At 35.0% G+C, this 18438-nt stretch overlaps 1 protein-coding gene across 2 annotated transcripts in view; it reads right to left on the reverse strand.

Annotated features, from left to right (window-relative positions):
- LOC150105922 (liprin-beta-1-like) overlaps nucleotides 1–18438 on the reverse strand; it is a 268087-nt gene that overhangs the window by 233909 nt on the left and 15740 nt on the right. The window contains exon 1 of one of the 2 annotated variants that reach the window (XM_090394410.1): nucleotides 15212–15336. The exons of the other annotated variant lie outside the window; for it this stretch is intronic. Coding sequence (XP_090250536.1) covers nucleotides 15212–15219 — 8 coding nt within the window. The 5' untranslated portion in view covers nucleotides 15220–15336. Of the gene's footprint in view, nucleotides 1–15211; nucleotides 15337–18438 lie in introns of those variants that run through there. 2 annotated transcript variants of the gene reach the window in all.

Consider the following 18438-nt stretch of genomic DNA (forward strand, 5'->3'; position numbering starts at 1 on the left):
GAATTAGATTCCAAGACTGCAAAAGCTGACTGATTTCTTCACACAAGTTCCACAACATTATATACCAATTCCTGATCAGAGCCAATCTCCGTCATCAGAAGTGGACAAAAATACCACTTTGATCACTTCAAAATCAAAATATGATGATGTTGGAATCATCAAGGTGTCACAAGCAGGTTCATCTAGCACATGTCTCACTACTGACCTCACTTTGTCTGTAAATTTTCTTGATATCTCTACTGCAAATGTTGATCCAAGTTGCTTTACAAAACATTCTGAGGTTGAAATAATTGCTGAAAATGAAAGTTTGAAGTAATGAAGTAAATATAGCAAAAGATCCAGGGTTGTGGCTTGATTTCTCTGCTGATGACGTGGCTTATTGGACTGCTTGTGGACCCAGTGACTGTCAACACCACAGTGGGCCATTTGACAAGTCTTACCGATATTTCAGTAGTGACAAACCAGTAAGATACTGTTCGCAGAAACTTTTTGTTGGGCAAAAGCCAATGGTGAGGAATACAAGAGAGAGTGGTTATTGTATTCACCATCAACGTGATCAGTTTATTGTTTTGTTCGTAAACTGTTTGCTCCTAAAAATTGTTCACATTTTGTTACAAGAGATGGGTTCAGTGACTGGCGAAATACTATTGTAATTGATCAACATGAAAAAGTCACTACTCACCGAGACTCTATGCTAACATACTTAACTCGCAGACAAGGTGTAGGGTTGGGACAACAGTTGGAAAAACAAATTCAGGAAGAGTGTGATTACTGGGAACATGTCCTGAGGCGTATCATAGCTGTTATTCGTACGTTAGCTGAAAGTGGCTTGGCTTTTCGAGGAACAGAAGAAAGACTTGGATCATTGCAAAATGGGAACGTTTTAGGGCTGCTTGAGCTCATAAGTCAGTTTGATCCAATTTTTGGCAGGTCACATTGCGAAATATGGAAATTGTGGCAAAGGAAATCCTTCTTATCTGTCCAAAGCCACCTGTGAGGAACTCATTCACCTGATGGCTCAAAAGGTCCACATGCTTATTGTTGATGAAGTAAAATCTTCTGGTTATTTTAGTTTGTCAGTTGATTCAACACCAGATCTGTCACATATCGACCAGTTAAGTGTTGTACTTAGGTACTTAAAAGATGGACAGTCTATTGAACGCTTTTTAACCTTTCTGGAAATGAAAAGTCACACCGGTAAGGAAATGGCAAATCAGGTGTTGCAGTACTTACGTAAAGTTTGTCAGCTAAACTTTTCAAAATGTAGGGGGTCAGTCTTATGACAACGCTGCTAACATGTGTGGGCGTTATAAGGGGATGCAGCAAAAAATTTTAGAAACAAACAATTTTGCTATATATGTGCCCTGTGCAGCTCATTCACTAAATTCGGTAGGCCGAAGTGCTGTTGACCTGTCAAGAGGCGGTTAATTTCTTCTCTACAGTACGGTTGCTCTATACCTTTTTTTCAGCCTCAACCAGCCGGTGGACAATTCTTAAAGGTTGTATTGGAAATGAAAATGTCTTAAAATACCTCTCTGATACCAGATGGGAAGCACATACTATGGCAACAGCAGCAATTTTGAAATCTTTCCTTCAAATTTTAGAAGCATTAAGACTATATAGCCGAAGACCAGTCACAAAAGGGAGACACTAGAAGAGAAGCAGATAATATTGCAAATAAGATGCAAGAGCTAGAATTCGTTTTTATGTTGAATTTTTGGGATGAGATTTTGCAAAAGTTTCATAGAGTAAGCCAAGTTCTACAGAATGAGGATGTCAACTTAAAAACATATGCAGATCTGTATGGATCATTAGCTGACCAATTGTGCACTTCACGAAATGAATTTGAAAGATATGAAGCAGCTACAAAGGAAGTGCTACCAGATGTTGATTACAAGGCAGCTCAAACTCGCAAACGTATCAGAAAGAAGGTACCCAATGACGAAGATGCTCCAGAAGTATATCTGAATGCCAGAGATAAATTTAGTATCACCACCTTTTACACAATTGTTGACAAACTTGAAACTGAGATGAGAAGAAGAGGAGAGATATACAAAGAAATATCAGAGAGATTTTCTTTTCTAAGTGATGTGCTACATAATGCTACTTCAGTGACTTCATCATCTACTGAAATTGAAAGGTATTCTCAGTGTTATCAAAAGCTGATTGATGCTTACCCAGAGGACTTGAACACTAATTTCTCAGCTGAGCTTCAGCAGTTTCACTCATATGTGCGCCATAAGTTCAGTGCAACAAAAACTGTAAAAACAAGATTCAGTTATGCTGAACTTTATAAAATAATTGTAGAAGACAATATTGAGTGTGCCTTTCCAAATGTAGCATTGCCTTTCGTATATTTTTAACATTAATGATCACAAATTGCTCAGCTGAGCGTTCATTTTCTCAGTTGAAGTATATTAAAAATCCCATCAGAATAACTATGCAACAAGGCAGGGTTGAATGCCTTATCTCTACTAAGTATAGAAGCAGATGTGTCACGTAAGATTAGTTTTGAGGATCTGATCAAAGACTTTGTAATTAAAAAAGTTTTAATTGCAAAGGAGAAAACTTTTCAAATCTAAATAAAGTTGAAGTATACAAAAATAAACATTGTTTTCCTTCTTACTATAAGTTTTGTTTCATTTTGAAAAATAAAAATTTATTTTATGGTTTATTATTGTTTATATTTTGAATTACATATATATGGGACACCAAAATCTTTTAAGTGCTTAGGGCCTCTATGGGTCTTAATCCGGCCCTGGTAACACATGTTCAATGACAGAGGACTCCATCCCTATTTGTTAATATCCTCCCCACTCTCACTTTTTTTTTAAATTTAACCTTTAATTATCATAGTAGGATAATATATGAAAGTTCAGCAGCTCACTTATATGGAGATTACATTTTTGTATTCCTAGAAAGAGATGGATTGGTAAATTAATTAACAGTGAGATAATTGGCCTACAGATGGCGCCGCGTTGTCTTTCGTTCTGTACCGATCCAAATCACTTCAGTCTATTTTCACATTTTTGTATTGTACAGGGAAATAGTAAGAAATACATGCATTTTTCTATTCATATTATTTCTTCTTCTTTATTAGACTCAACACCCCAACAGTTTGCTGAAGCAATTTGTTAATTAACAATCTGTTTTATGAAACAATTTTCAACAATTTGATGAAAATATGGCGAAATATTATTTGCATTTTGCAAATGAATAGTCTTTTAAGTGGAAATAAAATATGCAAGTGTCTCTAGAATATGTATAAAACAAGAGAAATATAAAACAGTTTTTACTGTTTCATACTTCTAAAATTTCAGCTTTCTGGAGTTTCTTAGAATTTCATACTTTTCCTGCATCTTTTATTTTAAGTACGTTAAGTATATTTTCTGTTCTTGGATTGTATTGCCGGAAAATTCAATTAAGTTTAAACTACACTTCAATTGCTGACTCACTATATAGAACTAATCGTAATATCCTTCAATAGACATAATTCTATATTCTTCTTGTGCGATAGAAAAGAAAAGAAATTTTCTTCATAAAGAAATCAAAGTTAATTTTTCTGCAGCACGTCATTGACATTTTTCACCTCTATTATTTAGGAACTTGAATTTTTTTTTTAAATCAAACTAACAAAAAAGTGAGTACTTATTAAGATAAACCCTACAGAACTTCATATCTCGGTTCCAAAGTACAGCGTTCAAAAGTTCAAACATTTCTCTTTTCGTACAACCAAAAAAAAAAAAAAGCTATAAAATAACTTATGCTGCAACACAGAAGAAGAAAGAATGATGACATTCTCGAGCATTGAGTAATATCTGGCTTGTACGTGGGTTGTCTGAAAAGTTCTCGGCCTCGACCATAAATGGCAACACTATTGGCAAAATTTTTTTTTTTTTTCTAAGTTGGTACATCTGTCATAAGCATCCATGCGAAATTGTAAGTCATTCTATCAAATAGTTATATATATATATATATATATATATATATATATACAGTTGTCAGAAGCCAAAGTGTTGTCTGTATCTCTTGAAATGGATAAAATTGAGTATCGTGCAGTTATAAAATTCTTCGTAAAAGAATGTTTAACGCCAAAAGAAATTCATTCGAAGTTCATAAAAGTTTATGGGCACTATTCTCCTTCGTTTTCGACAATTAAGAAATGGGCTGCCGAGTTTAAACGAGGCCGTTAAGGGAGATTGTGTTGAAAATGAAGATGATCCACGTGAAGGACGTCCAAAAAGTGTAACAACACCAGAAATCATTGATCAAGTGCACAATATGGTATTGGATGACCGGCAAGTCAAAGTGCTTGAAACTGCTGAAACTATAGACATTTCAAAAGAACGATATATTTTGCATGAAGAATTGTAAATGAAAAAGCTTTGCGCAAGATGGGTGTCACGCAGATCAAAAAAGCACTCGCATGAAAATCTCTGAACAGTGCTTGGAGCGTTTTAAGAAGAAAAAAGGCGATTTTGTGCGTCGATTTATTACTATGGATGAGACTTGGATTCACCATTACACACCAGAATCCAAACAGCAGTCAAAACAGTGGACAGAAGCAGGTTGTTCAGCGCTAAAGAAGACAAAGTCGGTTCCATCAGCAGGAAAGGTCATGGCATCGATGTTTTGGGATGCTAAAGGCATTTTGTTTATTAATTATCTTGAAAAGGGTAAAACAATAACCGGGAAATATTATTCCGATCTTTTAACCAGACTAGACGAAAAAATTCGTGAGAAAAGAGCCAGTTTGCAGAAGAAAAAAAATCATCTTTCATGAGGACAATGCACCTGCCCACAAAGGTGTTTTGACAATGGGAAAATTAAGTGATCTGCACTATGAATTGTTGGAACATCCATCCTATTCACCAGATTTGGCTCCCTCTGACTTCTGTCTCTTCCTCGCTGGTCAGCGTTTTCCTTCGAATCAAGAGGTGATTGCAGCTGTAGAGGGGAATTTTGCAGGTCTTACTGAGAACCATTACAGGGACAGGATAATGGCGCTGGAGCATCGCTGGAATAAATGTATTCGTCTTAAGGGAGATTATGCTGAAAAATAAAAATAATTTTGAAATTATAAATTCGTGTTTTCATTGTTAGGCCGAGAACTTTTCAGACCACCCATGTACATGCAACTTTTCCACGAGAACCAACACTATGAAGTTTATTATCTAACATCCAACAAAAGCATTTAACCAAGTATTATCATTATCATTTTTATTACTCCATTTCAGTAAGTTTATGTTGTCTTTCTTCTTTTTATGACATCAGCCCAATGATGTTTGGTACCGACTGTTACTGCAATCGCAATCAATGACTAATATGGCCTATGATAACACCTCTGCAAGTCTGTTGACTGTAAAGCAAGCCTCACCTCCAGTACTTTACGCATCTGAACTCATTTAGCGTGCATTCCCTTGCTTTCATATCTTACTGTGCTGCGTGATTTACCATAGGTATGCAGTAACGCTAATTATAAGTAAGTTTGTATGTTTTTTTCAGGACGAATTATGGAGAAAATGGAAATATTCGTATATATTTCTGCAACTACAGTTACTCATTGTAGTTGCTTGAATCCACAATTTTTGTGCCACACTAAATGAAAATCTAAATGACTATCATATTCTTGATATCAATTGAAACTGATATTATCCCATTGAATTTGATATCAATGAGAATCCAAATCCCGATGTGGAGCAAATTTGAATCTACTCTATAAGAATCTCAAGTTTTATCAAACTCTGTTACGCAGTGTTGATATGAAAGATACCATCGGCTATTCATAACATTCATCTCACATTTAAATATGATTATCATCATTTTTCTGGATTTAATTCTCAATAAAAGTATTTAATAACAATAGTCAATCATTATCAACTGAATATCCGCATTAATGTACCCAGCAAATGTCATTTTTAGGCCATTTAGTCTCTAGAGTCGGATTACTTGACCCTTAGTCCATCCACGATACTAAACTTTGATATTGATGCCCAATGGAATAATCATTAAAGAGGCCCAGAACCCACATGCAAGAGTGAAGCAACTTACGATAGGATGGCGATATTCGGTCTCGTGTTCAGATTATTAAAGTACGCAATTAATACTATGAAGCATAATACGATCCAGTGGCGCACCAGAGGGGGGAGGGGTCAATGGGCCCTGGCACCCCTCAAAGAAAAAGGGGAAAAAAAGAAAAACACTAGAAAATTTTCCAAAAATCTTTTCCTAATTAAAATTTATTTTTTCATTTACATTGTGTCGTGTCTTCTATTTCTATACTACTTATGAATTAGCGGTCACATAAGGTAGGAATCACGGCCGCTGTGAACACAGGTCGAATGAAGTAGTGCTCGGGTGGACTGAGCACTACTACGTTTGTCCGAGGCCGGGCCAGAGGAGATCACGGGTATCATGTATTGGCGATCATTGCAGATGCTCAGTCATAGGTCGTGTGTGTGTGTGCAATGTGTAGTGTGTATTTTCAAATCGTCTACTCAACTCCCCCCCCCCCCAAGATTAAATCCTGAGTGCGCCACTGATACGATCGTATCGTTACCTGCGTTTTACCATAATAGAAACATGTCTATAAAGTCTGTTCGAATGTTTTAAGGAATGAAAAACCAGATTCTAGGAGAAAAGTATTTTGCCCTTTTCATATGAGAACAGCTAACTCACCTTTAGCTGAAAAGCCGTTATTAATATTCTTGTTACTAAGACAAGAAAACCTACACAATTTTTTCCAACGAAAAGGGAGATGGCATGCTGTGCTATTGTGTTGTTTATAGTCCACGAATCCGATTTGACAGAAAATTTTTCGCGAATGTTACTTGCAAGATTCAACTTCGGGTCTTTCTAAACAAAGAATATGAAGGATAGAAATTATGATTAAAAGAGAGAGAAAGTTCAAAAACATCCTGAGAAAGGTGCTTCGCGTCCTAGACGAGATGCGAACCCACGTCTTTCCAAAAGACGTGGGTTCGCATCTCGTCTAGGATGTGAATGGGCCTCCTTAGCTCTGGCGTAGAGCTAAGGAGGCCATTAGTTACAAAACAGCAAAGGAAATTATCATCAATATTATATATAAAAAAAGCTAACTGAATTTAAATTACGTGGATGGTTTGAATTGTTTTGATTGACAATCTGTTTATACGTAGTTCTTAAAGGTTCCCAATGTAACAATTACATTAGGAACCTTGACATCTGTCATTATTTCCACAATCTGTATGGTTCCCCGGTTTTGTGCCATCAGCAAATGAAAATCCTGTTGTGAATACTAATGACTGCGTTATTCAGCTATTTGTCTCTGGAGACTCCCTGCCCTTGAACAATTGTGACGTTACGTCGGACTTCCCTTAATTATTATGTCTGTTTTTGTCTACTTTTATGCATTCCACCACCCATTCGTGAATTCATGTTCAAACACCGTAATGATTGTGCCTAACAACCACATTGTCTCTCAGTTCTAATTTTAAATAACCTTCACTCCACAAATGCTATCTATTTAGAAGTACAGTCCAATAACAAATAATTAAACATCTTATTACAATATTTTCCGCTTTTAAGATATGTCTGAGTTAATGATTCAACAGACTAACGAACGTATTTTTTCTTTGTCTTTCGGAAATCGGATAAGATATTTTAATTAAAAAAAAAATCAATAGTTTGCAGTAGCAAATTTAGTGCTAGAATGAAGCTTCTTTTAAAATGAGCAAGTTCATTTTCTTTACTGTTGTGAAGCGGGTTTACATTAGTGCTATCAACCATATTTACTCAACACCATTGCCTAATCGTATTCGCAACCTGGCAGATGTTTAACTATCAAATAACCTAAGGCAATGTTCTCACAAGATGACATTATTGCCAATGCTAATATAGAGTGTCTGCTTCATTCCAAGGGACATGATTTGCTCGGTAGCGAACAGCGCCCTTTAGCGACTACATTATGATTAATGAAAGAGAAGTTGAACACCTGGCATAGTATTAAAACAACTGGTAGAAGTTTTTCTTAGATGCATGACGATTATATTCAACACGAAAGGTTTGTTTTGTTATGTGACTTAGTTTGAAGGCTCAGCAATTCCACTGGCTTGAATTAGGTTATATGAAGGACGTAAGTTAAAATGAAGCCATGAAATGTCACTGTCGCAACGCATGTTGTTTGTTTTTTCAGTACGAAGAATCTTTCTGACAGTGACGAAAGTGTATCGTGTGCGTGCGTGCTTTCATGTTTCTGACATCTGAACATTACTAAATGCATACGCAAATTTAGAGATGAGGGTTGTTCAAGTAGCACTTATTTCCTTCCTGATTTATTCTTACGCACTTCATCGTGCAGGTATTCGAACTAATTTAGGGATGAGGGTTGTTCGTGTTTATACCTTTACCAATACATATTCCGTTATTTTCTATTAATATGATGAAATTGCGTATCTGTCACACTGAAGTTAGACAGCAGGATTTCTTTTCTCTGTCGGTACCTCAGGTTCTCCTCCTCACACAACAGATTTGGGCATAAATAAATGAAAAGTAGAAAAGACAATTCTTCAACTGGAGATCGTCTAAACAACCGTTATTAGTGGAAGCTACGCTTGGTAATGGTAGAAACTTAATCGAGCGAAGCCAAGTACAATTCATTTCTTGCTATTAGGAGTGAACAAGCCATAGAAACTACAGGTGCTAGTAGAAAACCACTGATCTGTGAATAAGAATTGATTTCTTCATAGATTATGAGATTAGTCTATTAGCCACCAAATCAATGGAATCGTTTAGATTACCATAGCCCACTATCGCCTATTACATAACGCGTTTTGTTTAGAATTGGATACCGATTTTTCTATACAGAAGAAATTTTCTTTTTTAAAAAAAGAACACTACAAAAGTGAGAAATTATTCGAATTTATATTCGCTGCATTTATCTATAAAAATAAATGTTAAAAAAGCCACTTGAAATTCATCTGAAACCAGAAAACAAGGTTCTCATGCAGGTGGAAGATATTCTTTCCACTTTCCGGGAGAAAGAAGCAAGAATTTCTCGAAAAGTAGATATCAGAAATCAGCTGTTGCAGACAGAAATATGATTCCTAATAGTAATCAGGGATTAATTCGTAATGAAGAGGATATTATTAGATGCAATTACTCCACACACACTGACGCATCAAAACTTTGATCGAAGTCATAGCAACGCTTCTGCACATAAAATTACACCTGAAGGCCAAGTCTTGTGGAAAAATATTTTAAAAATGTACCCAATCATACTACACTATGTTGCGATATCAACGGGATACATGTTAGTAAATGTTTTGTTATTATTTTACTTTAATTTCTTAATTGTATTGAAAACATGCCGTAAGACAATTAGGTAAAGAATATATTTCTACCAGATGAATATAGTGTAGTCGCAGTACTATTGGCTCAAATAACTTTGTACAGTAGTAATTCGCCGTGGCTGTATTACCAATCCGCGAAATCATGCAATGGGACAGAATGCTCGGGAGGATCTAACGAAAGCTAGGCACAGCAAACCACCCTTGAAAGTTTGTTGACATGAGATCCAATATTTAACTACACCAGTGGCACTCATACACACGAAAGGTATTGAACATGTAATGCAGTATTCTGCACAGATAAGAAAGAAAGGAATCACGTGTGTTTTGAATAATTATTCAAATGTTATTCTTTGGGGAAAAGCGTAACAAAGTTAGCGAAGTAGGACTGGATGGCGTCTCCGATCTCAAACCAATAGGTCGTGGGTAGTGGGAGATACATTTCATAGCCTGATGTAAGATAACCGCCCTGCTTATTGGAGGCCTGAAGTGGCTTGAAAAAAATTCCATGTTTGGTCTCTAGAGCAGGGCTTCGGGATTAAGTAAAAAAAACAAAACAAAGAAAAATATAATAATATTTTATTTATTATTTTTTTTATAAGAAAAAAAACCCTTAGAACACTCATGGTACTAATGTACTAAGGTCGTAAACCGATACTAATGTGTAGGTTTACGACCTTCAGTGGGCGGGAGTCACAAAAAAAAAAAAAAAAAAAAGAAAAGAAAAAAGCAAGCTGTTCTAAACAGATAGTTAAAAAAAAAAAAAAAAGGTCGAATTCAGTGGATCTTGGGCCATATACAGTATATGGATGACTGCTACTATGGTTCGTGTTTTTATTCAGTTTTAAGAAAAGTTCAGGATTATGGATCAGTTAATCAGTCGAACGAATCATTAAGAGAATTGTCATTAAATCTGCTTTGACTGTTTGCTTCTGTTAGATATTTTTAGAAGCCCTTTTAAAATCAAGGAATTAGCAAAACTCATATTGATATATTGCTATACTTAGTCATATACTGTATATAAAAATTGAACTGTATCTATAAAATCAGGAACAAATATGAAATTTTCTATAAAAAAGGAAGTTGGACAGGGAGATGCCATTTCACCTAAATTATTAGAATTATTTTAATTATGGGATCATGATTGGAATTATGGTACAGGGAAAAGAATTAATCACCTACGATTTGCTGATGACATTGCTCTTTTAGGAACTTCTTCACAAGAACTTCAATTTAATTCACTGATCACAAATGATCAGTGAATTAAATGCAAGAATTGGAAACACGAAAATTAATAATAATATAGGAATACATGGAGAACATACTCTAAACAGGAATGGTAAAAAATTGATTGCCTTTGTAGTTTATAATAACCTAAAAATAATGAATTCCTTCTATAAACATAAAGACATGCATAAATATACTTGGGCAGCAAGAGGATGGAAATCAATATTAGATTACTTTATACTAAATGAAAAGACATCAAAATTTACACTAGATATTAGAGTTCACAGAGGATATGAAATAAGCAGTGACCACTTCCTTGTTAAAATAAAATTAAGATTACCACCTAAATGGCTACAAGTAACAAGAACAGAAAGAAAAATTGAAACATTTGTTTATAAAACTAGACTATTGAATGACACAAATGTACAATGGCTATATGAACAAAGAATTAACCAATATTTAGACAAAATAAAACGAAATGAAGAAATAGAAATAGAATGACTTAATATAAAAACGATACTAAATGCAGCAGCAAATGAAAGCTTAGGAAAGACCAAAAAATTCAATAAAAGGAAAAAAACTGAAGATCTGGGATGATACAATGAAAGAAATAATCAAAAAGAAAAAAGAAGCCTATCACAAATGGTTAAGCAGTAAAAGATTAGAAGATGGAATAGAATATAAAAGAATAAGAGCCATAGCTAAAAGAGAAGTCAGAAAAAGACAGAGAATCATGGAACAAATTTGTTTTAATTTAAAACATGATTTATATAAAATAAGACAAAATGTATATAAAATTTTGAAACACTTAAATGCAGATACCAAAGAAAACATAAAATTAAACACTGACTTGAAATTAGAAGAATTTCTAAATTACTACACAGAATTGTGGACAGACAAATATTTTAAAAAAGACAATTGGCAAACAATTAACGAAAATGGAAAGGAAATAACTGAAGAAGAATTAGAAATCAGCCTGAAAGAAACAAGAAACGGAAAATCACCTGGAGAAGATAAACTAGGTTCAGAACTATATAAATATGAGGAACTAGATTCAAAGAAAGACTCTTATTATTTTTAAATAAAATTTATTCAACTTGTATCCCCCCAATAGAATGGAAAACAGCAATTGTGATTCCTATCTTTAAAAAAGGTAATAGAGATGACCCTAAAAACTATAGAGGTATCAGTATACTAAATTCCTGTTACAAAATATATAGCAGAATCTTAAATAGCAAACTAATGAAATATTCCGAAAACTTTATTTCAGAAGTACAGAATGGATTTAGAAAAGGACGATCGTGTATAGACCTGGCCTTTTTCCTAAAATTAATAATAGAGAAAAGAAGAGAATACAATTTAGAAACACATATTGCATTTATTGACTTTGAAAAAGCATTTGACAAAGTTAAAATAAACATATTATTTAACATATTAAAAGAAAGACAAATACCAAATAATATCCTAAAAGCTATCACAAGTATATATGAAAATAATCGAATACAAATAAGATTAAATTACGAGAGCTATCATATACGAGAGAGATAAACTAAGGGGTCCGACAGGGATGTCCCCTCTCAGCAACTCTTTTTAATATCTACTTGAATGAAATAATAATAAAATGGAATAAAAATTTACATCAAGGAATTAAAACTTTCTTCTACAGTAAACTTAAACACTCTCCTCTTTGCCGACGACCAAATAATAATTACAAATTCTGAAGATAACTTACAGAAAGCTATTTTAGATCTAAATGAGATATCCAAAGATTATGGTATGATAATATCAACAGAAAAATCAAAAACTATGGCCTTTAAAGGACAAGATCCAGCAAGAACTAAAATAGTAATAGATAACAAGATCTTAGAACAGGTGAATTCATTTAACTACCTAGGATGTATGATCACATATGAAAATGAAAAAGATATAAAAGTAAAAATTGCAAAATATTTAAAAATAAAAGGTGTAATTAACTCTATATTTAAACCAAACCTAGTTCAAAAACAAACCAGACTGAAAGTATACAATACATTAGCCCTACCAGTCTTAATGTATGGAAGCGAAATTTGGAGATTAAAACAAAAAGACAAACAAAGATTAACAACAGCGGAAATGAAGTTTATGAGAAAAACTGCAAAGTATACCTTATTTGATCACAAAAGAAACGAAGAAATTATGAAAGAATTAAACCAAGAACCAGTAATAGAAAAAATTAAAAAATATAAATATAAATGGACGGAACACGTTCAAAGAATGAAAATTGAAAGATTATCAAAACAAGCCTTAAAGTACAAGCCATTAAGGAAAAAAAAAAACAGGACGTCGTCTTAAACGATGACTTCTAAGGCCGGAGCAGGCCATGCTAGGCCTAAATCCTTGATATGCATGATGATGATGATTGAATTCAGAAAGTAAAAAAAAAAAATAATAACAATAAAGGATTAAATATAAACAAAGCTAAACTTATATTGCTTCAACCAAAAATAATGTATAATAAATGCATCATCAAAAAGCCAGTACAAATGGAACATCGGAAAATTGATATAGTCACTTCCTATGCCTTACCAAGGACAAAAGATCACATTAGAGGAAGGCGATAAAAATCTTTTTAAATCACTGTAAAACACTCAAAGGAAACAACTCAAAAGATCCAAATGCAATGGGCAGGTCATATTTCAAGAAGTAACACTCAAAAATGAACAAAGTTGATATCACAATGGTGTCCTAGAGATGGAAAGAGAGCAGCACGAAGACCAAAGAGATGATGGGAGGATGAGATTAAAGAGATAGCATTGACTCAGTGGCACAGAAAGGATCAAGATAGGATTGACTATTCGGAGGACTTTGGGGAAGGCCTTCTTCCAGCAGTGGAAAGAAAAGTGGATGAAGAAGTTTGTGTGAAGAAGCAAGATTTCTCTTCGGCACCAAGTTAGTTCGTAAAAGTTATATTGTTAACACTTTTTTTCCTTATAATTATTTTCTATTTTGTACAGATTCAGTTAACTATGAAAAAGTTTCAGCCTCAGAAAGTGAGGTGAAAATAAGCGAACTCCTGAAAAAGAAATTCTGTATTGTGATCACATATCGACTCCAAAAGGTTTCTGGAGAGACAAATCATTTAAGGCAAACTCCTTCAAAATAATACCAAAAATTAACGAAAACTAATGAAACTATAATCCAAAAAACTTACACCACCATTATCCTTCTTCATCTCTTGCACTGATGATCAAGACATCAGAAGAATCCTGAATAGTTTGGATCTTAACAAGTCTTCTCGTCGTGTACTACATCGAAGCAAAAGGTTTGATGAAATCCTTGTGATCGCTCTAGATATGTCCAAGATATTTTTTGGTATGGCACAAAGGCCTGCTTACCAAATTACCATCTTATGGGCTACAAGCCCTTTCATCCTTTGTAACTGGATTTCCAGCTTCATCTCTGGTTGTTTACTACATGTAAAAGTGGATGACTTCCTTTCTTTAGATTTCCCGATCAATGCCGTAGTATTCCAGGGCTCTGTACTTTCGCGCGCGCGCACACAGTCTCCTATTCATAAATGACCTTCTATATAACCTCAAATCATATCCGTAAGTTTTCCGATGACAGTACTTTCCATTCTTCTTTTTCACTTGACAAAACTTGCGATGCTCATAAATCCTGAGCTCATAAACCTTTCCACAATCAATGACTTAAACACTGGCCTCCTTGTTATATTTTGGCAGGTAAGAACAGCACTGTCGACTTACTTCAATGTCACAAACACATAATCTAGTCTTATTTCACACCCCCTTCACCTCCCTCCTCACCTTTGATAACACCCAGACCTCCACGCAAGATCAAATATTTTGTATGGACTTACATCTCCAGCCATTTCTGGCGTAAGCGTATCACATCTATAGCCGTCTCTTGTGCATCCAAAAAATTAGGCGTCCTTTTCCGCTCAAAGCATTATTTCATTACTGTATTTCTTTTGCGAAGTAGGTCAAATGTTTTTTTTTAATAGTACCAAAATTACTTAGATTTACATCAAAATATTTTAATTATAAATAATTAAAGTAACTTTAATATATTTTATGAGTATATAAAATATATTAAATTTTGCACAACTGAAAATTTTTAAAGTTCATTCGAACAAAATGAACTTTATGAAAAGGCAGGCGGGAGGATATTTCTTTCTTCCTTAATTTTTTTAATACCAAAAAGGAATAACATTTCTTGGTTACATACGTGTATTGAAATATAATTATTGCATTGTCAATATACATATTTTAAACTATTTATTATTATTGTGTCACGCTAATCACTGTCAACAATATTTACAGCCATTTGTTCGAAAGAATTCATATAATTTACAACGAACGTTCATTTAATACGACAGGAAATGACTAAGACTAGTAAAAAATTGCAAATAAAATGTTTTAATAACATACTGATTACGCCACTGAATAGGAGCGTGTGTATACAGCTGTAACGAACTTTCTCGTCACGTCAGCATGTAGTGGCACCATTTCCTGCATTTCAATCTACTAACTGTTATAAATATCAACAAAAGATTTAATATTCTTAAACTGTCATTAACTTTTTATCTACTGTAATAGTTATACTCTTTATTAAGACACGGATTTGCATAAGCAATATGAAACACGTAAAAGGCATACCATTTCATAATGAATACGTTAACCACTCGGCCAACACATCCATAGAGTCCACTCTACACCACACAACTGATCGCCTACACAAAAATCGCAAACTACGGCCCGCAAGTCTGATCCGGCTGTTTGCCTATTATTGCAAGACCCGCGAGCCAGGAATGGTTTTTAACTGAACTTCATGGCCAAATCATGAAACTGCTGTTTCAGTATCCACAGAGTCGTGTTAATATGAAGCTGCCATTTTCATTCGTTTGTGTATTATCCTACGGCGGTTTCGCACCACATGTATATAGTAGCGACAGCGACCATGCGTTGCACTCTCGTCACAGTGCGCTACCACCATTGCCGCTCGCCCTCTCAGTGCGTTACTCCAGTGTTTGGAACAGGGGAGGCTCGTGCATAGGCACTGCGCAACTGCAGCATCCCTAATTTTTCTCGATATATAAATATATTTATTAATTTATTTATATTTGCTTGTAATATTTAATTTTATCATCAACAATCTTATACAATTCTCTTATTTTGTATAAAAAATAATAAAAATCCATCTTGTAGCATTTAGGAGGGCGAAGGACGCCAGCAGCACTGTGTTTACCTCAGTGTCATATTGCTACTCGCACAAACATATACACGTCATATGAGATGCGAGCTATTAGCATAATGAGGCACTGTCCGTCGCGCAGTTCCACTGTTGTTTATATGCAGTTTGCTCCAGTAGTAGAGTGATCGTGTTTACTTCGTTTCTTTAAATATTTGAGCATTACAATTAAAGGAATGGATTTTATTTTTAAGTGATTTTGAATTATACTAAACTGTATAATTTTATCGATAATAAAAAATATTTTTTCATGAAACAAAACAAGAGAATATATTTTTTTTAAGTATGAATTATACCAAAGTGTGTAATTTTATCGATAATAAACAATACTTTTTCATGTTTCATTTTTTTTTTTAATTTTTACTTTTTTAAGTTAAGGGATATTACATCCCATATTGTTTCATAGCCGAATAAGAAACTCAAAGAGTTTCATTGCCGAATATAGTAAATATATAAAGTTCGGCGAGTCTAAGCGTAAGCAAATACCTGGATAGCGTTACAACACTGAGGCAACTCATGGTAAGGGTGGAGCAAGCTCCGATCACTATTCTTGATATTTCCCCATAATGTGAAACCCAGCTCCTAGGAGCTGTATTACTGTTCTACATTATGAGTGAGAGAAGGTCACTACCCAGACCGGTTTCAACCTTTATTGAGGTCTCATCAGTGAGTAGGTAGACCTAGAAATACCAAGTTTGTAGCAAACAGAACTTACATATTAGGACACCTTCTTGGAAATTCTCATAGTAGGGTATATGTAAATTCTGTTTGCTACAAACTTGGTATTTCTAGGTCTACCTACTCACTGATGAGACCTCAATAAAGGTTGAAACCGGTCTGGGTAGTGACCTTCTCTCACTCATAATGTAGAACAGTAATACAGCTCCTAGGAGCTGGGTTTCACATTATGGGGAAATATCAAGAATAGTGATCGGAGTTTGCTCCACCCTTACCATGAGTTGCTTCGGTGTTGCACTTCCTAAGGGGTCAGTTGTAATGCTATCCAGGTATTTGCTTGCTCTTGGACTCGCCGAACTTTATATATTTACTATATTCGGCATGAAACTCTTTGAGTTTCTTATTCGGCTATGAAACAATATGGAATGTAATATCCCTTAACTTAAATAAGTTTATGTCGCCGAATTGAAGCCTTTGGCTCTTCATATAATTAATAATTAAATTTTTAATATAATTTTGATATTTTATCCAAACTTTATTTCGAAAGTTGCAGCATCCCCACAATTTCAAGCCACGCCGCCACTGGTTTTGAACTAAGCTATAGTCGCAGGTATCACAAGGTATGCTCGTGATACCTGCGACTAAAGGTAAATATGCAGCCAAAGATGACGCACGTGACTAAAATACTTGGTCACGTGCATCACCACGTGAGTCAGTAATTAACAGTGTTGATTACAATGGAAAAAACAAAGGATCTTTCGGAGTTCGATAAAGGACTTATTGTGGATGTCCGTCTGATGGACCCACGATTTTTAAAACAGCAAAGCTGACTGGTTTCTCAAAAGGAAAATATCTCGGGTGTTTAATCAGTGGAAAAATAACTCGCTTTGCTTGTCTAAGAGGCGTAATTGTGGTGCTAAGACAGTTTGTCAGGAACGAGATCGCCGTTAGCTTGTATAGACAAACAGAACTTTTGGAAGGTAGCAAGTGACCGATTCATTTAATGAAGACTGTTCCCGATCCAAATCGCACCGAACTATGCGCAGGGAATTGAAGACGATCGGTATTGGCAGTTGTATGACTATACGAAAACCACTGGTAACTGAGAAGAACCAGAAAGTTCGTTTACAGTGATGTCGGGAAAACCGATTGGTTTTCCCGACACCACTGTAAACGATTGGTTTTCCCGACACCAGTGTTTTACCGATTGTCACGCTACGCCTTCTTCTGTACTGATGGTAGGCAGAGTTTGGCGGGAACCACATGAAAGCAATGAACCCAGCTTGCCTCGTAAACATAATTCAAGGTTCGGGAGATGGTCTCACAGTGTAGAGCATGTTCTGTTGATTCGGAACGAGTCCCTGATATTGCTAGAAGGTGGGGTGTCTTCCAAGGAATATCAGAATACTGTTGCATCAAGTGAATCCTGCAATGTTGACTTTTTTATCCAGCAAGTGATGGTTAATTTATGGTTGAGAATGCTACTGTCCATCGCGCAAGACCTGTTCAGCAGTGGTTTAGCGAGCATGACTTCCATGCTCGCTAGACCACTTTTTGATGGAAGAAAAAAAACTTCCATCAAATCTGAGCCAGTTAAACGACTGTCAGGTGTATGCCTGGTATGTTGTAGACGTAGATGCAATCCATGTGGAATGTATGCCAAACAGCATACTGTAATTCAGGCTAAAGGAGGTTCAACACGGTATTCACTAAAAGTTTCTAATTCTGTGGCTGGTATGTGTATAGATTTGTTTATATTCAAAATAAATGCCTTTGTTTATGAATGCCTTCCAAGTGACCAATATGCTCAACTGAAATCTTTTACTAAACTGATTAATTGCAATGCCTGACACTACCTATTTGTATGAAAAGACATTTTTCAAAGATGAAATGCTTAAAATCTCGTTACAGATCAACTTTTTCCGATGAGCATTCGCACTCGATTTTGATGACTAAG

The sequence above is a fragment of the Typopeltis vanoorti genome, chromosome 6, assembly GCF_054136105.1.
Source record: "Typopeltis vanoorti isolate ZY-2024b chromosome 6, IOZ_Tvanoo_1.0, whole genome shotgun sequence".
Classification (NCBI taxonomy): domain Eukaryota; kingdom Metazoa; phylum Arthropoda; class Arachnida; order Uropygi; family Thelyphonidae; genus Typopeltis; species Typopeltis vanoorti.